At 37.4% G+C, this 26,210-nt stretch overlaps 1 protein-coding gene across 3 annotated transcripts; it reads right to left on the reverse strand.

The window, feature by feature from the left end:
- Nucleotides 1-15,292: 15,292 nt before the first annotated feature.
- LOC127105070 (floral homeotic protein AGAMOUS) lies at nt 15,293-19,662 on the reverse strand. Of its 3 annotated transcripts, XM_051042237.1 has the most exons (9): nt 19,290-19,439; nt 18,755-18,990; nt 16,634-16,715; nt 16,499-16,560; nt 16,320-16,419; nt 16,196-16,237; nt 15,946-15,987; nt 15,670-15,842; nt 15,293-15,581 (listed from the first exon to the last, which is right to left on the reverse strand). In XM_051042237.1, the coding sequence occupies exons 2-9, from the start codon at nt 18,979-18,981 to the stop codon at nt 15,578-15,580; spliced, it is 732 nt and encodes a 243-aa protein (XP_050898194.1). In that variant the 5' UTR covers nt 18,982-18,990; nt 19,290-19,439; the 3' UTR covers nt 15,293-15,577. The 3 variants fall into 3 exon arrangements, with proteins under 3 accessions (XP_050898194.1, XP_050898196.1, XP_050898195.1); XM_051042239.1 differs by lacking the exon at nt 15,946-15,987 and having other exon boundaries at nt 19,427-19,655; XM_051042238.1 differs by lacking the exon at nt 15,293-15,581 and having other exon boundaries at nt 15,666-15,842; nt 19,427-19,662.
- Between the last annotated feature and the right edge of the window lie 6,548 nt (nt 19,663-26,210).

Genomic DNA, 26,210 nt, shown 5'->3' on the forward strand with positions numbered 1-26,210 from the left:
ATTTTTTGATAAACATCGATCATATTCAAATGCATATATTAATTCAAACTAAATCAATGGACGTTTACGCAAACAAAACAGAGGAAGCAAAACAACAACATTTTTCGAAATAAAATTGTATTGATTTTGAAAGAGGGTCTATAAACAGGCAATTTGCGTACAAGGAGACAGAAATCCTGGTAAGAGGAAATTGTCAAGAAAACAAAGAGAAAGCTATGCAGAAAAAGTCCTATTGATTTTAATTCCACTACTGTCATTATGTCTTCAAGCCTCTCATCTCCTGCGGTCGGATAAAAGTGATTAGCTTGTTCAGTCCTTGGAACTTGGGTGAAGCTGACTGAGAACGAGACATAGTCATACGCTTTAATCCCTACTTTTTGCCTGGACCGCCTTTTCAGGTTTTCAGTCCACCAGGATACCCTTTTTTGCCCAAGCCGCCTTTTCAGGTTTTCGACTTGCCGGGTGTACGTTTTTATATGTTTATCCCTAATTTTTGCCCGAACCCTTTTGGTTCGCCGGGATGCCCTTACTTTTGCCTAGATACGTCGACCTAGCGGGTCTCTTTTATGCGTAGTATTTTTTAACTATGTCCGCGTTCACGGGATGCGGGAAATCTTCGCCATCCATTGTATCAAGCATCATGGCTCCACCAGAGAACACCTTCTTAACTACAAATGGCCCTTCGGATGTGGGAGTCCATTTGCCTCTGGGATCACCTTGTGGTAGAATGATACGCTTTATTACCAAGTCGCCAATTTGATACACCTGTCTCTTGACCTTTTTGTTAAATGCCTGGGTCATGCGCTTTTGATATATCTGCCCATGACAAACAGCCGCAAGTCTCTTTTCATCAATCAAATTTATCTGATCGAGTCGAGTCTGGATCCATTCATCTTCATCTAAGCCCGCCTCTTTCATGATTCTTAGAGAGGGAATCTGAACTTCCACCGGTAAAACGGCTTCCATTCCGTAGACTAAAGAGAACGGAGTTGCCCCTGTCGAAGTGCGCACTGAAGTGCGATAACCATGGAGAGCAAACGGTAACATCTCATGCCAGTCTTTGTACGTTACTGTCATCTTTTGTATGATCTTCTTGATATTCTTATTAGCAGCCTCCACGGTGCCGTTCATCTTTGGCCGGTACGGAGAAGAGTTATGGTGTTTTATTTTGAACTGCGTGCAGAGTTCAGTAATCATCTTGTTGTTCAAATTGGTGCCATTGTCCGTGATAACTCTTTCAGGGATGCCATATCGACAAATAAGACTATTCTTGATGAACCGTGCCACCACATTCTTGGTAACAGAAGCAAATGAGGCTGCTTCTACCCACTTTGTAAAGTAATTAATAGCAACAAGAATGAAATGATGTCCGTTAGAAGCAGTAGGTTTAATCTCTCCAATCATATCAATGCCCCACATTGCAAAGGGCCAAGGGGCTGTCAACACGTTTAACGGAGCAGGAGGCACATGTACTTTATCCGCATAGATCTGGCACTTGTGACAGGTTCTGGAGTGATGGTGGCAATCAGCTTCCATGGTAGACCAATAATACCCTGATCTCAGAATCTTCTTGGCCATCGTATGTCCACTAGAATGAGTCCCAAAAATACCATCATGCATGTCTTCCATAATCTTTTCTGCTTCCTTTTTATCCGCACAGCGCAGCAAAGTCGAATCATGATTACGTTTGTATAACACTCCATTACTCAAAAAGAATTTAGCGGAGAACTTCCTCAGAAATTTTCTGTCATTGATGGATGCCCCTTCAGGGTATTCCTGAGTTTCTAAATATCTTTTTACTTCGTGGAACCAAGGTTTCTCTTCTACTTCATCAGCATTAAGTTCATAACAATATGCTAGTTCATCTAATCGTTCAACGGTGATCATGGGAGCTTCATTGCCCCATCTGACTCTGAACATAGATGACATGGTAGCCAATGCGTCTGCCAACTGATTCTCTTCTCGTGGAATATGTTCAAATGTAATCTCTTCAAAGTATGGGATTAATGTCAACACCTGCTCTCGATAAGGGATGAGATTCGGATGTTTAGTGTCCCATTCTCCTTTGATCTGACTGATTACTAATGCTGAGTCTCCGTACACACTCAAAAACTTGATTCTTAGGTCTATAGCAGCTCTGAGTCCCAAAATACATGCTTCATACTCAGCCATATTATTGGTACAATCAAAACATAGTCTAGCAGTGAAAGGCGTATGGCAACCCCTGGGAGAAATAATTACGACACCAACCCCATTGCCCAATGCATTAGAAGATCCATCAAAAACCATAGTCCATCGAGATCCCAGTTCGGGTCCTTCATCCGGTCCAGGTTCTTCATAATCAGTGACAAACATGACATCCTCATCTGGGAACTCAAAATTCATAGATTGGTAATCATCCACCGCTTGATGAGCCAAATGATCAGCTAACACGCTTCCTTTGATTGCTTTCTGGGTAGTATACTGGATATCATACTCTGTTAAAATCATCTGCCATCTTGCTATTCTTCCGGAGAGGGCAGGTTTCTCAAATATATATTTGATAGGATCCATCTTAGAAATCAATAAAGTGGTGTGATTCAACATATACTGTCTTAGTCGGCGAGCAGCCCAAGCCAAAGCACAACAAGTTTTCTCGAGCAATGAGTATCTTGTTTCACAGTCGGTAAACTTTTTGCTAAGGTAGTATATGGCATGCTCTTTTCGACCAGACTCGTCATATTGCCCCAACACACACCCCATTGAATTTTCTAACACGGTCAAATACATGATTAGAGGTATTCCTTCAACGGGTGGCATCAGAATTGGAGGTTCTTGGAGATACTTCTTGATTTTGTCAAAAGCTTCTTGACATTCATCATTCCATACCATCTCTTGATTTTTCCTCAGTAATTTGAAGATGGGTTTGCAGGTAGCAGTCAAATGGGAGATAAATCGGGCAATGTAATTCAAGCGTCCCAAGAAACCTCTGACTTCTTTATCTGTACGGGGAACTGGCATTTCTCGAATAGCTCTCACCTTAGCCGGGTCAACCTCAATTCCTTTACCACTGACAATAAAGCCCAAGAGTTTACCAGATCTTACTCCAAAGGTGCATTTGTTCGGGTTCAATCTCAACTTGTATTTCTTCAACCTCTCAAACAGTTTGTATAAATGATCGAGATGTTCTTCTTCAGTATGAGATCTGGCTATTATGTCATCCACATATACCTCAATTTCATGATGGATCATATCATAGAACAAAACAACCATAGCACGCTGGTACGTTGCCCCTGCGTTCTTTAAACCGAATGACATTACTTTATAACAGAAAGTGCCCCATTGCGTCACAAACGTAGTTTTCTCCATGTCCTCAGGTGCCATCTTAATCTGGTTATAACCTGAGAATCCGTCCATGAATGAGAATACCTTGTGTTGAGCGGTGTTATCTACCAGAACATCGATGTGCAGAAGTGGAAAGTCATCCTTGGGACTCGCTTTATTCAAATCTCTGTAATCTACACACATTCGCACCTTACCATCCTTCTTTGGCACTGGTACCACATTAGCAACCCATTGAGGGTAAGAAGTAACAGCCAGAAAACCTGCATCAAATTGTTTCATAACCTCAGCTTTGATTTTCTCAGACATTTCAGGACGCATGCGACGAACCTTTTGCTTAACAGGACGACGGTCTTCCTTCATTGGCAACCGATGCACTACTATATCAGTATCCAGTCCTGGCATGTCTTCATAAGACCAAGCAAAAATCTCTACATAGTCATGTAACATCTGAATCAATCTTCCTTTGACACTATTTTCCAAGACTGCTCCTATTTTGACTTCTTTCTTGTCTACTTCGGTACCCAGATTTATAGTTTCAACTGACTCCTCGTGTGGCTGTATAGTCCTTTCTTCTTGCAGTAACAGTCTGACAAGTTCTCCAGGTACTTCACAATCTTCCTCACTTCCATCCTCGGCTTGGTAGATCAGATTTTCAAAGTCATAATGAACAGTAGTAGAACTATTATCAACAGGATCCAGAGTGGGTATGGATCTGCAATTTGTTACGTGAGTGTGTGTAAGAAAACATAGCTTGTTTGGAAGATGACAGGAAATATAAAGAGCGCAATATTTGAATGCAAAAAGTCCATTGATTTATTGAATGTGAATATGCTTATGAAAATGACAAAACCTTTAACAAATTAGCTATTGTGCCCCGGGCATAGACACAATGCTTTAAGAAGTTCAATTGTAAAAATTAAAAATTTGCAACACTAAAATAGACAATGACAATTACTCCTGACTAAAGGAAATCGAGATAGTGTCTTCAGCCTTCCAATTATTGAGTCCGTCACCAATCGTTGGGAAAATCCAGCTATCCAGGTCCCAATCGCTGTCAGCATCTTCTACAGCATTAATCTGATTCTTGACTACCTTCTCAGAGCTAAATCCCAGACCGAATCTATCAGACTTGTACGGTACATCGATCAGTTGACCCCAGCCAGTACGACCACCATCTTCAACCACGGCTTGAGCATCTTTCAGAGAAATCATAGCAGGAGGAGCACGAATAACCTTGGGCACACAGGAAGTTGGCTTAAGGACAGGATTAGTCGGAGGAACTACTTCAAATGACTGAGACGGAGTCTCAAAGAATTCACCATCCATCTCGACGTATCTGAAGGTATGCACACTACTAACAATATATTCTTCTTCCCCACACACAGTGACGATCTTACCCTCTATTGGATACCTCAGCTTTTGATGGAGATACAAAGCTACAACACTTGCCCCATGAATCCAAGGGCATCCCAGCAAGCAGGAATAGGTAGGACGAATGTTCATTACGTGAAAGATAGTGTTGAAGACTTGAGGTCCTATCTTGATAGGGAGAACCACTTCGCCGTGGACAACGCTCTTCGCACCATCGTAAGCACGCACCACAACGTCACTAGGTTTCAGTTCAATGCTTTTACAGTCAAGTTTATCGAGCACAACTTTCGGTAGCACGTTTAAAGAAGAACCATTATCGATCAACACATGAGACAAGGTGATCCCCTTACACTCAATGGAGATATGCAGAGCTTTATTGTGATTCTTTCCTGCTGGTGTCAGGTCGGCATCAGAAAAGCCTAGGCCATTGTCAACAGCCAAGTGAGCAACATAATTTTCGAACTGATCGACAGATGTCTCCTGAGGTACATGAGCGGTCTTCAAGAATTTTATCAATGCATTGGCATGAGATTCAGAAGATAACAACAAGGATAACATCGAGATCTTAGACGGAGTATGCCCTAACTGTTCTACCACATCAAAATCACTCTTGCGGATGATTTTCAGCACTTCTTCCATTTCTTGTTTGGCAACATCTTCGGTAATAACTTCGACTGGTGTCCTTGACTGAGAAGTATTGATTACTGGTTCCTTTCCTCGAGTTTCAGGGGCGGGAGGTGAGATTTCTAGAGAGAAGGTCCTTCCACTTCGAGTAATTTTACTAGTCCCAACAATGTCAACGTCATTAGCAGAATTATCAACTTGCTTTACGCCATGGATGTAAACATCACCTCCATAATTCCACGAAATGGCTTTGCTCGAGGAATACGGTACTGGGCCAGGTGCAGTAATGATTAGGGGAGCTACCTTGGGCTCAGCAGTAATCTTCACAGGCGCCCTGGTAGCGGTAATCTTCACTGGAACCTTGGACCTAGCAATCACAGATATTTCTTCAACAGGGTTTTCCACCTTAGGAATCCTTTCAAAGAGAATTGTATGATCATCCATCAGCCGTTGAATACCCTTCCTCAATTTCAAGCAATCATTGGGTCGGAGTATACAGAGATCGCAATTTTCAGTACAACCTGGAAATAAACCAGTTTGCAATAAATTCTTCTTGATGGTCAGGAGAGGAGATGTTAAATCAGCTACATTAGAAATGTGAGAATTGTCATCCACAACATTAACAGTCTTGTCATGGTTAGGCATAGGTGCAGTGATGACATTAGGAGTCTCTGGAGGATCAAATTCAATTTCTCCAGCCTCAATCATATCCTGAATCTTATTCTTCAACAACCAACAATCGTTTGTATCATGCCCGGGGCTATCAGAGTGATATGCACACCTAGCATTGGGATTATAACGAGGAGAAGTAGTGTTGGGATTCGTAGGAGGATCTCTGAGGGTAATCAACTTTGCTTTTAGCATACCCTGCAGTGCCTGTGCTAAAGTCATATTGATCTTGGTAAACTGCCTTCTTGGCCTGTCTTGCCTGTGCTGGAAGTTTTGAGATGGCGGTGCTGCAATCGTAACTGCTCCAATGGTATGGTCACGATTTTTCTTGCTACGACCCCTTTGACCGTACACAGCATTTGATTCGTTCCTCCCCTGATAGGACCTTTTGGTGCTTGCAGAGGTAGCCGCCTGTATCTTTCCACTTCGAATGTCGCTTTCAACATGTTCACCTGTCAATATAAGTTCAGTGAAACCCGATGAAGAACTTCCCAGTAGATGGCTGTAGAATGGGCCCGTCAGTGTACTCATGAACATGTCTACTAATTCTCGATCAGTCATAGGGGGTTTGACTCTGCCAGCCAAATCTCTCCATTTTTTAGCATATTCTTTGAAGCCTTCTTTAGATCCCATAGTCATATTCTGCAACTGTAGCCGAGTAGGTGCCAATTCAGAATTATACTGGTAGTGCTTCTAGAAAGCTGTCGCTAAATCAGTCCAGGTGCGGATGTTAGAGCTTTCGAGCTGGTAGTACCATTCCAACTGTGTGCCAGCCAGACTCTCTTGGAAGAAATGGATCCATAGCTTCCTATCAGTGGTATACGGCTGAATCTTTCTCACATAAGCTCTCAGATGCATCTGAGGACAAGACGCACCATCGTACTTAGTGAAAGTGGGGATCTTGAATTTGCGAGGAATGACCACATCAGAGACCAGACCTAAGCCTTCAAAATCCAAACCGGGCGCCTTCTGACCTTCCATAGCTAACATACGTTCTTCCAGCAACTTGTACTTGCCATCTCTTGGAGAGTACTGTTCATTCTCATAATCTTCATCGTCGTCCTCAGGGTTGAAGAGATCAACATTCTCCTCTCCTGAATCATTTTCTGTCTCCTCTTCTTGATCCTTCGGAATTCTAATCTTGGCTCCTGCGGCCTGTCCTTTAAGCCTTCTTCCTGGGTTGATGTAACTCACAGCTTTCTTGTCTTTCTTCTGCTCGAGCAAGAGAGCCTTCAGCTCCTCCTGTCCCTTGGATAAGCTCAGGATCATCTCCTGGAATTGAGCATTTTGAGCCTGGAGATCTTTGACAGTTTGTTCGAGAGCCATTTTTCTGTTTGCAATGAAGACCGTAAGAACATTGATCTTTTAGAATACCTGTTATGCAATGTTATGTTATGCTATGCAATGTATGAAATGTTTTCAAGGACTTTTGGAATTTAACTTTGCGTAAACCACCAAAAAGAGAGGAACTTTTATTAATAATTTCTTTAATCAATGTTCATTACAACAAAATAATAAAATACAATGAAAGCTCAAGTCTCCCAGGGACGGCTTCTTTTTGGGCGAAGATATGCACTGAGTCTTCGTTCCTCATTAAGCTGGCTGGTAAGTTCTAACACTTTCTTCCTTTCAGCACAGAACTGGGCTTCAAAAGTATCCCTTTCCTCTCTCAACTGGATCCAGGATCTCTTCAATTCTTCAACATCGGTAGGCATATCTGGATAAGGAATGATCTGAGGAGTACCTCCTTCAACTCCTGGTTCAACAATCAATGGTCCGACTGCAAGATATGGCATGACAAGTTCACGAGCTCTTGCGCGTACCCATCTGAGATAAGGTTCCATAGGAATAGAGTTTTTCTGTCCTAAAGTACTTCTTTTCACCATGCCCCAAGCTCGTACAAACCTTTGACGGAGACCTTGAGAATCGTTGTCATAGTCAAACACAGTCCCTTGGATAACTATTTCATGTGGACCATCTCTTCGAGCACAACCGAACTGACGTAGGGCTAAAGCAGGATTATCAGTAATACCTCCCCTTATTCCTAGGAGTGGTACGTTAGGGAACTCTCCACAACGGTCAATGATGATAACATTGTCTTTGAGACGAGGACACCAACGAATGTCTGAATGGGAGAGCGACATTATCCTTTGAGACCATTTCAAATTCTGCTTGTTCTTCAAGACTGATTGAGGAAGGTGCGAAATAAACCACCTAGACAATAAAGGTACGCAGCACATGAGAGTCCCTTGCCTCTTCATAGTACGGGTGTGAAGGGAATGCAAAATGTCTCCAAGCAAGGTAGGCACAGGGTTATGAGTGAGAAATATCTTAATAGCATTCATGTCTATGAATTGGTCTGGATTAGGGAATAACACCAAACCATAGATTAGTAATGCTAGGACATCTTCGAAAGCATGGACATCCATAACTTTTAAGAATTCTCGGGCCTTATTTATCAGAAATTTGGCAAGTAAACCCTTGACTCCACTTCTTGTTACCCAATTAGTTTCAATGTCGGACTTTGTCATGTGTAAAGCCGCGACAACTTCTTCAGACTTCGGAATCTTCTCTAAACCACTGAAAGGTGTTTCATCAAGGATAGGTATCCCAAGCAGCCAGGAGAATTCTTCTAACGTGGGCACCAACTGATAGTCCGGGAAGGTGAAGCAATGATGTTTGGGGTCGAAGAACTAGAATAAAACTCTCATCATATCTTCCTTGAAACCGGTGGTAACTAAATTGAGGAGATAACCATGTTTCTTGATGAATTAAGCCTGATCAGGAAGTTTTGACACTAAATTCTTTAGTTGAGGAGAGGTCACTACGAAATTAATCCGGATAGTTTTCCTGGAAGCCATGGCCCTGTTAAACAGAGCAAAGTCAAATCCCTAAGTCCTTGAAATGGTTAGTACAATGCCATGATGTCATGATGTCATGATGTTATGATGTTATGATGTTATGTAAGTAACAAACACAAAAAAGTCACACAACAATCATCCCTAAGTTTTAAGGCTTGCATGAGTCCCATAGGTAAGTACCCTCCCCACTGAAGTTTGGTTGGTTCAACCTGTCCTAGAATAGTAATCGGGTTCTAAAAGGATCTCCAATCATTGACCTTCCTTTAAGTCCACTTCAGTGCAACACCAAGTGGTTGACCAAAGCTTCCCTAAAGTCCAATCTCAAAGAGTGTAGTATCGAGTCTCAACCAACCCCAGTCGGAACCGAAGTCAGTTATCTCACTACTTTCTAATGGCCAAGATGAGTTAATTAGGGTTCTAAAGGTCTGGTTAATGCTTTGATGACACCACGCAGACGCCAAATTTCTCCTCAAGTAAACATGAGGAACATCAGGACATCCAAAGTGTCACATTAACCGTAGCCATCATTTTAACCATTCCAGTATACGCCGGATAGTCGTGATGATCTATTGCTACTTACCTAAGGTACACTAGATCCGGGTGTAGGATCTTTCACTCAAGCATAAAATACCCAAGCAATCCCTTAAAAGTAAATCAGACAATTCAAATAAGTGATTTTTTTTTATTTTTTTTAAGGTAACCTCTCTCTGAGTCCCCATTGGAGTCGCCAGTTCTGTCATACGGTGAACTGGACTTTTGTGTTTTTGCTTTGGAAAGCAAATGTCGCGGATAGCAAGAGTCGCCACCGACTTTTCTTTTATCCCATAAGGAAAGGAGGAAAAGAACAGGAAAGACCTTAATTAGATTTTGGGTTCGGGAGGTACATTATACAAAGGGAAGGGGTTAGCACCCTTTGTATCCATGGTTATCCATGGGCTCTTAATTGCTTAATCACTTATGTTTTTCTTGTCTGAAAAAGTAATTGTGAACTGCTCAGAAAAATGTTTTGAAAAGAGAGTTTAACTTTGTAATGATTCTTCTATGAATGTATACAAAGTATTCACCTCGTTTAATTTTGAAAGCTGTTTAGAAAAATGTAACTTGGCAATGATTCTAGCACGAATGTATACCAAGTGGTGATTTTCTAATAGATGTTTCGCAAAGTGTGATGTATGGAAAATGTTTTTAGGTCGTGAGTCAGCAATTAAGAGTTATACCTACCCAAGGTCTTTATGGGTATTTCCTATCCTTATGAGGGTAAAACTGTCCTTACTATTGAGAAGTAAGTAGTTTTATCCTTTGGATGTAAAAGGGACATCGTAGGGTCATCGATTGGTCATTGAAGGCAACATTTGTAAGGATACTTTAGCATTCGAAGGGGCGATCATCATTTAACCGTAGGCTACAACGACGGGTCATCGAGGGATAAAATCATATATTCGTAGGCAACATCCGAGGGACGATGATTTATTTTATAGGGACATGATGATTTAATCGAAGGGTCTTTGCTAAATGTATCCTCACATTCGCGGGACATGACCATAATACCGTAATACCGTAATACAGTAAGGCAACAAAGAGAGGTCCAAGATCACATATTCAAAGGCAATATTTTATAATCAACTAGGTAGTTAGGATGAATCTCCACATTAAAATTAATTAGGTAGTTAGGATGAATCTCCACATTAAAATTAATTAGGTAATTAGGATGAATCTCCACAAGGGTATCCCACAAATAAAGTGGAATACCTAGCAAGCTACTTTTTCCGGGAATATGTGAACCCTTACAAAATTCAGCAAACAGGTCAGAATACCAAATCAGGGTGCAATCGAGAGTTGCACCAAACAAAAGGCATCATAACAGAAATAGTGTCAGGTAAACAATGCATGGTTATAATAAAACATGTCAGATAAGCAAAAATCAGAACGGAAAAATCAGCGACTGTCATGCTCGCTGCTGCCTCGCCTAGCGAGGGCTTGGCGAACACTCGCTACATGTTCGCTTAGTGATGTGCTAGCGAACGGCTGCGGGTTTTGAATTTTAGAACGGTACGATTTCAGCAAGCTTCAAACCATATGGCATCCATTACAGAAATTATATGAGTAAACATTTAAGATATTCAGGTATATTTAAATTCACAGGCAAAACCTCAAATATATTTATGAACTCAATTATGATATCACATGTAAATTAAGAACATAAAGCGGTAATAGTAATGCAAACCTGTTTGCAATTGAATTGCAACCTTGAATTGGCAAGTCACTCTTAGGGTTGGCGCCGGATTGAGTTGGGCGGAGGTAACCTTGGTGCAGATGAGTTTTCTTCAGGGTTTCCTTGAGGGTTGCTCTGAATTCTCTGGGTTAGCCTCCAAGGTTTGCTGTGTTGCTTCTGTTAGGGTTTCCTTGCTAGGGTTTCTGTTCGTCCGTTTCTGTGTCCCGTTTGTGAATGAAGCTCTGCTATTTATAATGATTTTTTGTGACCTGATGGGCTCAGAATGAAGCCCAAAAATTCTGGTATTCGCAAGCTTCGCTAGGCGAGTGGTGCAGCGAAGGATTCGCTAGGCGAATGATTTTGCTCGCCTAGCGAGCAAGCCATTTTAAGCCATTTTCTGGATTTGGCCACCTGTGTGCTGGGTCTTTGTTCCCTTAAGATCAATCCCTTGAAAAATGAGTTGGAGTGCCTTGAAAAATGTATTGCAAGATTAACGAGCGAATTTTGGGGTATGACAGAGGGCACAGGTTTTCTTGCAGCCAAACCATCCTCTGTTCCTTTTGATCCGAACCTCAAGCTTTCTCCCACTGATGGTGCTCCTCTAGCTGATCCCACCCCGTATAGAAGACTCATTGGAAGATTGATCTACTTGACCAACACTAGACCAGATATCTCATTTGCTGTGCAACATCTGAGTCAATACGTTTCTAAACCTCATGATTCTCATTATCAGGCTGCTACTAAGGTGTTGAAATTCCCTAAGTCTTCTCCGGCTAAAGGCATCCTATTCTCAGTTTCCAGCACTCTTAAATTGTGTGCTTTTGCTGATTCTGACTGGGACAGGTGTCCCACCACAAGGAAATCTGTTACTGGTTTTTGTGTGATTCTTGGCTCTTCTCTTCTTTGCTGGAAGTCCAAGAAACAAAACACAGTATCCAGATCCTCTACTGAGGCCGAGTACAGAGCTTTAGCTTCTCTTACTTGTGAGATTCAATGGTTACATTACTTGTTCAATGACTTCAACATTAGTTTTTCTCAACCAGCAGCCGTTTATTGTGATAGCAAATCTGTTATCTATCTAGCTCATAATCCTGCTTTCCATGAAAGAAGCAAACATATTGAGTTGGACTGTCATGTTGTAAGAGAAAAGATTAAATCAAGACTTATTCACTTGCTTCCTATTTCCTCTGCAGCTCAATTGGCAGATGTTTTCACCAAACCGCTGCACTATCCAGCCTTTTCATCATTTATGCACAATTTAGGACTCAGCAGCTTGCATAGTCCAACTTGAGGGGGCATATTAGAATAACTTATATTATTCTTTTATTCTTTTTACTATAGGATAATATATTGTACAGTTGGCTACTTCTTATTGGGCCTCTTAGTGTTTGTATATAAACTCTTATCTTGTAATCTTTTCCTTTTTTATCAATGATACACAAGAAAAGTTTCTTTACAATGCTTCTTCTTCATCCCTTAACAATTTTTCTGTTATTCTGTTACACGATCTCCACCATTGTTGACAACTGGCCATTCCTTTCCTTCACAGTCCACAAATCAACAATTAAGACAACCATTTTCCAAACTTGGTTTCCTAACTCCAAGTCATTCACAAATATTGGAGGCATTGACATTTAAACTTGAAATAGTTAAGTAACACATTGATAACATATACTTCAACAGTTACAATAATAAAAACACCAGTTCATTAAAGGAAAAAACAAATACACTTGAATAGGTAGAGACCATTGTGATAACACATGAAACAATAGCAAAAACACACATATAATTGAATGTGTAAAGAACTTTGTCAAATCAAATATAACCTCAATGTCAAAAACAACTAAACCGAGAAATACAATCACAACACAAATCTAACTATCTCATTGACAAAAACATTACAAGGTATTCGTGTTTTTGTGAAAGCAAAGTCAAGTTATAAAAGATGAATATTTGTCATGTCTTTATGAAACGCACAAAAATAGAAACACAATGGAAAAGGTAACTAACGTTGTCAAAAGAAATGAAACATCAGTGTAAAAAACAAGTAAAATAAGAAACACAGTTACAACACAATTTGTCATGTATTTATAAAACACACAAAAATAGAAACACAGTGGAAAAGGTAACATACATTGTCAAAACAAATGAAATCTCATTGTAAAACATAATTAAAATGAGAAACATAGTTACAACACAATTTTAATTTCATTTTCAAACTTCGGGCAACAAAAATCATTCAAACCTATTCATGTCTTTGTGGAAGCAAACACAAGTTATGCAAGTTTGTGGTTGTTGGCTTAAGTGTTTGAGCAGTAGGATGAGATTTAAAGCAAGTACCTTAAGTGTTGGAGAAATAAAATGAGATTTGAGCCAACGACGGTTGGAATACCTGAAAATCACGACAAACAAAACTCGCCCATTTGTTGAGAATGTATCAAGTGTGAGTAATATGGATAATAGTCCCACATTGTTTGGAAATATGGAGACTTGAGCATTTATAAGTGAGGGAACACACTCACTTATCATCTTAAGGTTTTGGGTTAATATGCGGTGTGTCTCTCACAAAGGTGTTGCTCTACCCACAATGTTCAATGCTCCCTAGTGAAAAAAACTCCTCCAACAATGGTATCACGAGCCTTTGGTTTCAGAACGGGACCGACTTACTTGTATCGAAAGTCAACGACGCCAGTGTGGCGAATAAGAAATGTTCTGTTGAAGAGTGTCAATGGCGCCAGTGTGGTGAATAAGGAACGATCCGTGTAGTACAAGAGTTTGTGGAAGTAAGAAGAACTTTCACTTGAGGGGGATCATTGTGGACTCACACTAGAGGGGGAGCATTGAGAATGTATCGAGTGTGAGTAGTGTGAATAATAGTCCCACATTGGTTGAAAATATGGAGACTTGATCATTTATAGGTGAGAGAACCCACCCACTTATCACCTTAAGATTTTGGGTGAATATGTAGTGTGTATCTCACAAAGGTGTTGCTCTACCCACAATGTTCAATGCTCCCTGGTGAAAAAACTCCCCCAACACCATTTTCATGAAAGACGATGAAGAAAGATTTCGCAGGATGAAGCATCAACATTCAGTTATAGGAAGAAAGGTTTGAGAGAGAGAGAGAGAGAGAGAGAGAGAGAGAGAGAGAGAGAGAGAGAGAGAGAGAGAGAGAGAGAGATGTAATATGTGGTTGGTGATGATGGTTTAGAAGGATACAGATAAAAGCAGAGAGTTAGACAAGTGAGAAATATAATATTGAATCTGAATCTTTTGAAAAGGAGGGAAATTTGACGTACACATGACGTGTTAGTATTGCAAGAAAAATGAGAAAAAGTGATGATTAAACATTAGCCTATTTGTCCTTGCTTGTGTGTAAATAAAATTAACACGTAAGGGTAATTAAGGGTTAATGATAGTATTATATTTTAATGATTAGATAATTGATAACATCAAAGTAAACATGGTTATATAAAAGCGAACACATAATATGAAACAATAGCAGTAAAGCAACAGGTATAAAAGAGGTTCAAATTTTACAGAAATATACTTTTAAATTATTCTAAAAATATATTTTTAGACTTTTTTTTACAAAATAAAAGTGTGACTTATTTACATATGAATTTAGTGTATTTGAAATGTATCTGAAGATGCATTTCAGAATTTTAAAGATAATTTTGATTTTTCATTAGGTTGAAAAATAATGCCTAAGGTGTAAAAAGCAATCAAATACACTAAATTTGATTTTTCACCACTATGAAAAATAAAAAAAATATCTCTTAATTTTAAAAACGTATATACATATTTAGTACTTTGTAAATAAGTCACTCTCATTTTATCTAAAATTAATCCAAAATCCATATTTGGAATATTCCGAAAATACACTTGTATATGGTGTAATGGATGCCACAAACTACCACATGAAAAATCTAGTGTATTGTGTGGTATTCATACTTTTTTATGGGTCTGTTTCTTAAAACCTATGTAGTATTTGTATATGTGCTATTATTTTTTAATATAATGTTTTCATACCTAAACACTCATACATTATTTATTGAAAATAATAATCCATCTAATATGGACTTTTCAATAAAAACCTAAAAGTGAACCATCATTTACTATAATTATTAAACATGAATGTTATAATAAGAAAAAAATCATTAGTAAAATCTACTAAAAAAAGTAAAGTTCAGGTGAAAATAATCAGTTGTGTGATTGATCTTACCGCGATATGGAAAGTACAATTTGACAAACATGCCAATTAATTAATGTGTAATCTCCATACTTAGTGTCTTAATACACATTCTAAACAGACCATAGAAGCTTTCATAATAGATACATGGATAAGCGCTTATGAAATTCCATAAAGCCACTACATAGTATTGAAAGGAAGTACTTAAATAAATTCCCTCCTCAGAGTCTTTCTTATAGTTTCTTCACGCATACGCTATCATAAGATTGTCAAGATTCAAATACCAGAAACTCGAACTCTTTGCCCTTCTCAACCGCAAACACATCAGCTGCACAAGAATACATCGAGTCAAGTGTTCGCGGATTCAGGTACGTTGATGATTAATAAACGATTTGACGATTTAATCAAATGCTTACACAAATTGAAGAGACATCTGGTCCTGCCTGGCATACTGATTATTAGGTTGTAATTCATTCACTTGGAAGTAACTGCGAGAGTCGAATTGCTGCTGAGGTTGGATGCATTCGAAGTTTGTGCCTCCATGCAACACATTAACATTATGGTTGTTCCTCTGATCATTTTCTGAGATCTAGATACTCATCCAAAAATAAAAAATAAAAGGTTAGAATTATTAATCGAAACGACGACTCAAAAACTTTTCGTATAGGACAGACAGAGAAATAACCACAAACCTTTGCTCTAAGAGCCTGATTGCTATTATGCAACTCTATCTCCTGTATATATATGTATGTACATTTTAGTTATCTTATACAAATCTTGTTTCTTATCAAATAATATATATCTTCGAATTCGAAGCTAATTAATTTATCAAACAACTTTCTTTTGGTAAGACATGCTTCCATTCCAATGAGTACTAACCAACTAACACTGACATAGACAAAGGAAAATTGATTAAAAGGTGAATACAAGGAAAATAATTACCCTTTTCTGCATGTACTCAATTTCTGCAAATAGCATTTCATTCTGATGTAGCACAAACAAAGGAGATTAGTATTTATCAAAAGGATTATAGATTTTTAAGAATCATGTGATTAATTATAAGTACCTTCTTGGAGCGAATTCGGCTAATTCCTTTTTCTAATTTACTCTCGAGGTTTCTGAGTTCCTTACCGTTCATATTGCTCAAAGCTTCACCCATCATTTGCCTGCACTCTTAAAATATTTTCATCGCCAATTTCAAACATTTAAAATAATGTAAAACTACGAGAGACTAATTCGACTCGCCTGTTATGATTCTGCAAATTACTGATTTGCACTCGCAGTTTCGCAGCTTCTTGCTGATAATACTGAGATTATACAATCATGTTTCATTAATCATTATATTACATATAAAATTTCCATTTTTTGCTAGATGAATACCTGAGCATTAGTCTCAGAAGCTGATTTAGCACCAGAAGTATCAGAACATGCTTTCTTATACCTCTCAATAGAAGCTTTCACACTGAAAATCATCATATACACTATCATTTACAAATCATATTAAAAAGCAAGAAACAAAAAGTAATAAATTAATCTGAATTTAATCATATAATCTATGGTCAAATCATCCAGCTGAACCTTAAAGCACAATCTTGAAAAACTACACATCAAAAGATCTCATTCCTCAGACTCAAACCTTGTCCTCAAAGTTGATATGATGTTTAATCAAGTTGATTGGATATGTAATGTGATAAAAAGAAAGGAAAAAAAACTTTTTCCATTTTCAGTATATTCAATCTCTGATACCTTAATTTCCTCGAGCTACTGATTGGTTGTTCCTGCCACGCTGGCACAGGTTCCTAAATATGATTGGTTCAACCATTTTTAGACCTTTTTTTAATTATTTTCTCTACCCTATGAAACAACCATCTAAAACACAGTGGATAATACTCTTAACTACACTTTATTAACCACCTTGATTCAATCCAAAGCTTATTAAAATATTATAAAAGTACTAGTTTTTTTCAGTCTGAGTTAAATCACAGCCGTTGAATTGACACTGCAATAGATGTGGCAGTAAGAACAGTTGTACGCTTGGTGTAACATGGAAGAAGACAAAAATGATCATAACAATTTCATTGGCTGTCACAAATTGTCGTACGTTGTCTCTGCCTCCATTTACATCATTCATTGAGCTTAGAAAGAAAACCCTTTCCTTTTTCTTCCTCAGTCTATAACTTTCACAGATTTGATCTATTGTGTGAAAGATCTTGTGCAAATTCAAATCTTGCATCCCCAACACAACAACTGTGAAATTATGATAACTAGTAACTACCCTCTTCATTACTTCATCTTTTGTTGTTTTCTAACTATGTAAAAGAATGAACTTTTAGTTTTTTTACCCTAAAGAGAATGATTAGTTAAAAGCTATGTAAAAGAATGAATTTTTAGTTTTGTTTACCCTAAAGAGATTGATTAATTAAACAGCTATAGAAGATCAACTTTAAGAAAATTCACTTGTGACATGACTAATTAGATTCTTTCAACCAAGACAAAATAGAAACCATAGAGACTAGATAAGTGACTCATTTAAGCCCTAACCAGAAGCTAGTATCAGATTTCAATACCCTTTTGAATATTATTTCAGAAAGTTTATTTCTTTTCTTCATCAGTTATCCTCTTGATTAGTTCTTACCCATCTAAAAATTCGAGAAGCCAACAAAACCCTAATTTTTAGGGTTATTGCTTTATCCAAGATAAGATCCTGCACATGGATGAAAGAGATTTGGGGAAAAAAACCTTTGTTCAAATTCAGAATTGAAAATCTTTATATGGGTGTTGGTATTCCTAATCAGATTTTATTGTGATGAATTAAAAAAGAGAACTTTCTTGCAAAAATCTATGAGGAACTATAATTTTAGGCTTTACACAAACCCTAAGTAACCCTTGCCATTTTTTTTTACAAGTTTATACTCATTGACAAATAGCTTTTTCCACTTGCTTTAGGCTTTTCTTAAGGGGAATAATAGAAAGGGAAAGAGGAAAAAGAGAAATGAAAAGTTTAAGAACAAAATGAAGAAGGAGGAAATTAGGGGTTGAATGAATGATCTCACAATCCTTGTTTCAAATCTTCCAAAAATTCTTACCTTGTTGCTACTTGCTACTAACAAGTAACAACCAGATCTATCTATATGGTCACCAAACCAAGAACAATTGTTTATAGACATAAAGAAAAAGGGTAGATAGAGAGAAAGGACTTGAAAAGTTCATAGAAGTTTTGTAAAAAAAAGAGGCCAAAATAGAAGAAACAAACACAAGTGAAACATGGTTGCAGAAAACAGACATACAAAGAGGAAAAATTAACGCAAAAATGATTACTCTCTTTAGAAGAAGTTAACTAACTCCTTCAAAAGATCTACTAACATGAACTTTTATATATGAACTCAAATGTTCCCAAAAAGAAGCAACAAAGACATTTCTTGACTCATCAAAAACTGCAAACAAATAGAAAAACAACAACAACAAAAAAGAACGCAAAAAGGTTGAAAATTTCTTAATTACCTGTTATTTGCATATTCATAGAGACGGCCACGAGTCGAAAAGACTATAAGAGCAACTTCTGCATCACAAAGCACAGATAACTCATATGCCTTCTTAAGCAAGCCATTTCTACGTTTGCAGAAGGTAACTTGGCGATTTGTTGTGTTTTCAATCCTCTTGATCTCAATCTTTCCCCTTCCAATCTTTCTCTGAGGAGAATCAGGCATGGATTCATTTGGAAAACTCATAGTTGCAAGCTGAATCAAGTAAAGTAAAACATCATCAACACACTTTTCTTCACACAGACAAAAAGTCTTTATATATCTTAACAAAAACCATGGAAAGAAATTGATTGTTAAATTAATTCTAGTTTGGAAAAAGATTAAAACTTTGAACAACCCTTCTTCACCCTTTTAAATCAATAGCTATTTAGCTACAAATTTTTTTCATAGTTTTCATGTGAAAAAAGTTTGATTTCTTACACTTAAAAAAGGAAAACATTGAGAAAGGTTTTGAAACTAATGTTTCATTATTTTGCTGAATAACAAACACTAACCTTATTAAGGACAATTACACAGATTATAATCTTTGAAGTAGAATATATAAATTCTCTCTCTTCTTTTCAACTTTGTAGAACAAAGAGATATAAGAAAAAGAAAGCAAAGAAATGGTATTTATAAAGTGAAAAACCACCTTTTTCTTCTATGATGGTTTTGGTTTATTTATGCATCTGAAACAACATATACTCAACTGCAAATCTCTATAATATTTTATTATTTTTTAATACTTTCTTCCCTATATATCCTCATTGTTTTAGTGGTGTGTGTTTGAAGAGAATCAAAATGGAAGGACAAAGATGGAATAAAACTTTAGAGTTAACCAAAAATGAATTATGATGAGTGAATGAAGTAGGGCACAAGAGAGAGAGGGGTCAGAAAAGGATTATTAATGGGGTGAAAAGGACATTGAGCTAAGTTGCAAAATATACCTCAAGTGGTATTTCATAGTATATAATGCATATCAACCTCTTTCCCTTTTGTGTAGATGAGAATATTTTGTTTAGAGTTAATGTATAGATGCTAATTAAAACTAATGAACAACATCTTGTGTGTAAATTTGGTATTTGTTGTTGACTTTTAAGTTAAAAGTAAAAACCAAACCATTAGATTATTTTATAAAAAAAGAAGTTAGAATAGACTAGAGAACTTTGAAGACTATTTTAATGAAAAAGGAAGTTAGAATAGACTAGAGAATATTGAATTTTGAAGTTGTTTTATTGGAAAGAATTTCTTCTTGGTAAATTAGAGATAATAGGCTAGAGAATGTATTAATTTTTTAAGTTGGTTTTAGGATATTGAATAGATAAAGTTTTGGGATGCTAGAGTTTATCTATGAATTACCAACCTTATCATATATTTGTTGAATTGGAGTACCATCACGATGTTAGATGTATAAATATATTTAAACATTTTAAACTAATTTTTAGATGGAGATATTATTAACAATAGAGTTAAGGAAGAAGAAAAAAAAGTTAGAGTTTTATTAATGAAACTAATGTAACTTAAATCCTTAAATGGAGATCCGATTGAGGGAGAAGAAAAAGTTAGGAGAAATCCGTCCTTTGTATTTCTCGGGTCTAAATAGAAGAGTTTCCAATCCTACGAAGCGAATGTATTTAACGGGTGTGAATTAGCTTCCATTGAAGTTGTTGACATCTCAAGGAGGTTGTTTCTAGAAGTTTCTGCTTTTTTGAAGGAGGAGCAATTCCCCGGTGACTCAGTTTTGTGTTATGATTCTGTTATAGATTCAAATGTAGTTTAGGGTAGCAATCACAGTGTATAACTTCTAGCACTCCATTTTGAATCCGACTTCTCAAAAAATGATACTTAGTCTCAATATGCTTGCTTCTCCAATGCAGCATTGGGTTCTTGGCAAGATTGATTGTAAACTTATTATCAATCATTAACTTCAGAGGCTTGTTTACCTTGATCTTCAGATCTTGCAGTAAATTCAGAAGCCAAACAACTTGACATGCAACCACAACACCTGCAATGTATTCACCTCACTACGCCAAAAACTTGAATAGACAGCGCCCCTTAGAGGGCGCTTTATTACAAAAGCGCACTCTAAAGTGAAGAGAAAAAATAAGGAGCATACTACTAGAATAGACAGCGCACTTTAGAGGACGCTTTTGTAACAAAGCGCACTCTAAAGTGAAGCGAAAAAATAATGAGGAAATGGAGGGACACCAATAGAGGACGCTTTATTGAAAGCGCCCTCTAAGGGTAACCTTAGAGGGCGCTTCTAAAAAAGCGCTCTCTATCTCCATGTACATTTCCAGTTTATAAGGCGCTTTTGGAAAGCCTTAGAGAGCGCTTTTAGAAGCGCCCTCTTAGGCCCCCTTTAGAGGGCGCTTTTGTAACAAAGCGCCCTCTAAAGTGAAGCCAAAAAAAAAATGGAGGGACAACAATAGAGGGCGCTTCTGTGAAAGCGCCCTCTAAGGTTACCCTTAGAGGGCGCTTTTGAAAAAGCGCTCTCTAAGTCCATGTACATTTCCAGTTTAGAAGGCGCTTTTGAAAAGCCTTAGAGAGCGCTTTCAGAAGCGCCCTCTTAGGCCCTCTTTAGAGGGCGCTTTTTTTAAAAAAGCACCATCTAAGGTCCCCTTTAGTAAACATTAAAATTATAACATATACTGCATGTCTCTTTATTTTCCCTCTCTATAAGCTATTTCATTTACGTAACTGGGTTTTCTCTCAACTGCGATTACTCTCTACTGCGATTACTCTCGTCCTCCATTCGTTCTCCCTCCCTCACCGTCATCGTCTCCGTTCGTTCTCCCTCCCTCACCGTTCACGTTCACTGCGTTATCCTCTTCCACCGTCACTGTTCACTTTCTTCTCCATCGTTACCGTCACCTTTAAGGTATTTCTATTCTCCATCGTTACCGTTCACTTTCTTCATGTGTTTGATTAGGGCATTTTCTAAACTTAGTTTTTCATTTTGTGCATTATGTTGATTAATGTTGTTTAGGGCAGACTGAGTTTTTTATTTCTGATTGAAAACTGATATATTTGAAGTGTGTTTGAGCTTGTGCTTGGAAGTTTGATGATTATGGATGCAAGTTTGTTCATGTTCCAAACACCATAAGTTTGCATTGGTCTTTTGCATGCAGTAGGTGTGTGTGAGTTTGTATTCAATAATGATAAAAAAAGAGAGTTTAGATTGTTGTAACATGAGAGAAATGGAAGGTATATGAATGTGTTCACGTATTGAATCATTGTCTTACTTGGGTCTTATTGAATCATTTCTATATTACAGATAAAATGGCTAACCAAGACGATACCCATGCCGCGAATGAATCACGTAATAATGTTGAAAAAGAAATCAAACGAGGATTGACTGTTATGAAGTCAATCATTCGTGCAAGAGACAAGGGTGTAAAATTTGAAGTACATTGGAGTGCTGAAGACCAACTAATTGAGCCTAACGGTTCAATGTTGGCAAGTTACATTGGTTTCCTTGTTCGCCAACATATTCCGATTACATGTGATAATTGGAGAAGTCCGGACTTGAAGGTTGGCAAGGAAAAAATATGGTCGGAGATACAGGTACTTACCATATATTATTATATGTTTTTTTTGTTGACTATTTGTTAACCATATATTGTTATAATATTACTTTATAATAACACACTCCATTTGTATGTTTTTTAGAGATCCTTTCACATCGATGAAAGCCGGCAAAAATATTGTATTCAATTGGCCGGAAAAAGACTCCGAGGATTTCGATCCTTTTTGTGCAACAAATTTCTCAAGGATGAGGAAGGAAAATTTGTTGAAGGAGAACGGCCAATGAAGTATGCCGAGATTATTTCAGCCGATGAATGGGATAACTTTGTCGCCAAACGAAGAAACGAAAAATTTCATGTAATGTCTATTAATTATGGTATTATACAATTGTTAAGTTACTTGGTTCTAATATGCCTTAAACTTTTTTATCCAGGAAGTAAGCGACAAAAATAGGAAAAGGGCATCAAAACCCGCGTATCCGTACAAAAAAGGGCGTACGGGTTATGCACGGTTACAACAAAGAATTGTGAGTATATTCAAATGCTATGAGCTTATACATTGTCACAATATGTTATAATTGATGATCTTATAATCTAATTCAATGTGTAGCTAGCCGAGGAGAAAAGTGACGCAACATCTCTTCCGGACCACGTATTATGGAAGGCTGCTCGGGTTGGAAGGATGGGGCTGTCGTTGAAGCGGTCCAAAATGTTTATGACGAATGTGTAAGTATATGTAACATTATTTCTTTAATTATATCGAAAATTTTGTTAGACATATAATTCATTTTTAATCTCCTCTAATAATATTTCAGGAGACTTTATCCCAAACCGTACCTTCAACCGAGGTCCAGGATTGCAGGAGCGTACTTAGTCGAGTGCTAAATGTTCCTGAGTATTCCGGTCGTGTGAGGGGTAAGGGTTTTGGTGTGACTCCGTCGTCATTTTATAAAAAAACAAAAACAAAAAATCCTACCAACAAAGAGGTGATGGAGACCTTGGCGGAGTTAAGGGCACAAGTACTCCAACTGCAAAACGAGAATGCAAGGTATAGAGAGGAAATGTGCGCTTCCGAGGCAAAAGATACTAGTGACCGAGCTAGTATCAATCATCAACCGAAATTTCCCGAGGTAATTATATATGTTATTATGAAATTAAAATAGCATTTTTACTTGACACATATACAAGTTAACAATAACATTTATTATTGGTTTAGGGCATTTCACCTTGTCAGCTGTATCTATCGTCACCAACTTATCGCATGGTTGGCAAGGGAAAAGTGCACAATACTTCGGGTGAATTACTTCACCATAATCCCCTCCGGTGGGATTTATGAAAGTTTCGGTTGACCTCGTATTAGATACGGACGCCCGTCTACCATTACCTGACGTTGTTTCAGAGACAACGTTGATGCGAGATGCAGTCGGATCCTTTGTTGGTTGGCCGTCAGATCTAATTTTCCCTGATGCCGAGGTATATATGTTCTAAATGATTATGAATATTTAGTATTCACATTTCAATTCAGCTACAATTATGATATTTAATCAATTATATGGTAATGTTAGACTCCTACAAGACCCACACATAAAGTTGGTAAAGGGATTTCAAGACGCATCGAGTCGGTTGCATCTCAAAAAGAGGTACAAATATATATACCCATTGAATTATATACGCAACGATTCTGTTGCATCACAAAAAGTCATGATTTATTTTATATAATTTTTAGGTTCCCGGTCGAGAGTTGAAAAGCGCTGCTAAGGATATTCCAATGACGTCCGGGACAAAATCTCAAATTATGATGCGTCTTGAGAAAATGGTGGAGGAGTCCGATATTATGCATGGGGCCATTCGTACTATAGATTTTGATGAAGGTGTTTTCGGAGCTGCTCATTTCGAAATAATTGGAAAGGAGGACTTCCAACAACTTTTTGAACACACCGAATTGGGCATCGCTGTCATTCATACATACATATGGTACTCCGATCAATCTATAATTTACTTAGTTGAACAATTTATTTACACATTTCAATGAGTAGTCTAATGTTTATTATGTTTCTATTTAAGGTATATGTATGTAACATTGATGCGGGGAACTGAATTGTGTAACCGTTTCAATTTTATTGCTGCTTCCCGTATCAATGCAACGTTAATAACGAATAATCCAACATCCGTAAAGAATGATCTAGTCGATAGATTCATGGCGGCCGGCGATAATACTACACCCAGTTTGTTTTTTTTACCGTTTAATTCTGGCAACGGGTTAGATTTTCTTTCTAATAATTTCATTCTAATCTATGTATATCTTTTACGTAGAAAATTTTCAATTATCTAAATTTTTGTTTTATTTTACAGTGGTCACTGGGTGTTGGTTGCTATGGATCTTTCGAGACTAATAGTGTATTATCTCGATTCTTTATCGGGTGATTGGAGTAAATATCCGAGTATGAAGAAGACGGTTGACGCGTAAGTGAAATTCCCCTAAATATTCGTGTGTATTTGTATATTTAATTATGTCTGTCAGATTGATCTCAATATACGTTTTTATTTTGTTAGGGCAATAATAAAATTTAGATTGAAAAAGAAATACCGCAATAGGAAGGACATTACCTGGATCAGAGTTCAGGTATGTATTAAGTATCTTATTTTTGCTTATAATAGTGTTTGTTTTTTTGCTTATAATAGTGTTTGTAAGAAATTAACTATATATATATTGTTTGTTTTTCTGTGTAGTGTCCTCAGCAAAATAATTCGGTCGATTGCGGATTTTTTGTAATGAGATTTATGAGAGACATCATTGCGTTGAATCGTATAGACATCCCAAAAATGGTATGGAATAATAACTTAGGGTTTATTTTAATATTATCGGATATTTCATCTAATTTGTTACTAAATCATGAATATGTTTTATTCTCTTAATTGTAGTACTTTGAGGAATACAAAACTTACTCAAGAGCAAATTTGGATGAAATCAAGGATGAATTGTGTCAATTCATTGTTGATCAAAGAATCATATAGCTAGGTTGTATATTGTTGTACATATATGTATGGAATGTTGTTGTTGTATGCTGTTGTTGTATATATGTTGTATATTGTTGTTGTAATTTTACTAAATCATGAATATGTTGTTGTATATTGTTGATCAAAGAATCATATATTAATGTTGTATATATGGAGGATTAATGTTGTATATAAATGGATTTCATGTTGTATATATCAATGGATTAATGGTGTATAACATTGGATTAAAGGATGAAATCAATATGAATTTTACACTTTTGCAGCATGCGAACAGGTTACCAATTAAATATCCACTGTTTTTCAAACAATTTTTTTTAAAATAACTAACACTTTAGAGGGCGCTTTGTCCAGAAAGCGCCCTCTAAACACTTTACATTGACAACTTTAGAGGGCGCTTTTTCCTGAAAGCGCCCTCTAAAAACTTTACATTGTCAACTTTAGAGGGCGCTTTTTCCTGAAAGCGCCCTCTAAACACTTTACATTGACAACTTTAGAGGGCGCTTTTTCCTGAAAGCGCCCTCTAAACACTTTACATTGACAACTTTAGAGGGCGCTTTTTCCTGAAAGCGCCCTCTAAACACTTTACATTGACAACTTTAGAGGGCGCTTTCTCCAGGAAAACAAAGCGTTGTCTTTACCTATGCCAGCGCCAGATTAGAGGGCGCTTAAAAGCGCTGTTATAGGCCAAAATAAGCGCCCTCTATTCCCTTATTTGGCGTAGTGCCTTCACATGTTGTGACAAAGCAATAACTGGTTGCTTCTTGGAACACCAAGAAATAAGACCTCTCAAATACTTAAGCAAATATCCAGAAGTACTTCTTTTGTCAACTTTGTCTCCATACCAATTAGAGTCTGAATAATACATCAACTATGGATTAACCTTTTCACTAG

This window comes from Lathyrus oleraceus, chromosome 7, assembly GCF_024323335.1.
Source record: "Lathyrus oleraceus cultivar Zhongwan6 chromosome 7, CAAS_Psat_ZW6_1.0, whole genome shotgun sequence".
NCBI lineage: Eukaryota > Viridiplantae > Streptophyta > Magnoliopsida > Fabales > Fabaceae > Lathyrus > Lathyrus oleraceus.

Bases quoted from the DNA above. Each gene is read 5' to 3' on its own strand.
- LOC127105070 (XM_051042237.1), bottom strand. From the start codon at position 18,981: ATGAGTTTTCCAAATGAATCCATGCCTGATTCTCCTCAGAGAAAGATT. The intron at 16,716-18,754 runs GTAATTAAGAAA...GATGATTTTCAG, and splicing joins TATGAATATGCAAATAACAG to TGTGAAAGCTTCTATTGAGA. The intron at 16,420-16,498 runs GCGAGTCGAATT...TTAAGAGTGCAG, and splicing joins AATTTGCAGAATCATAACAG to GCAAATGATGGGTGAAGCTT.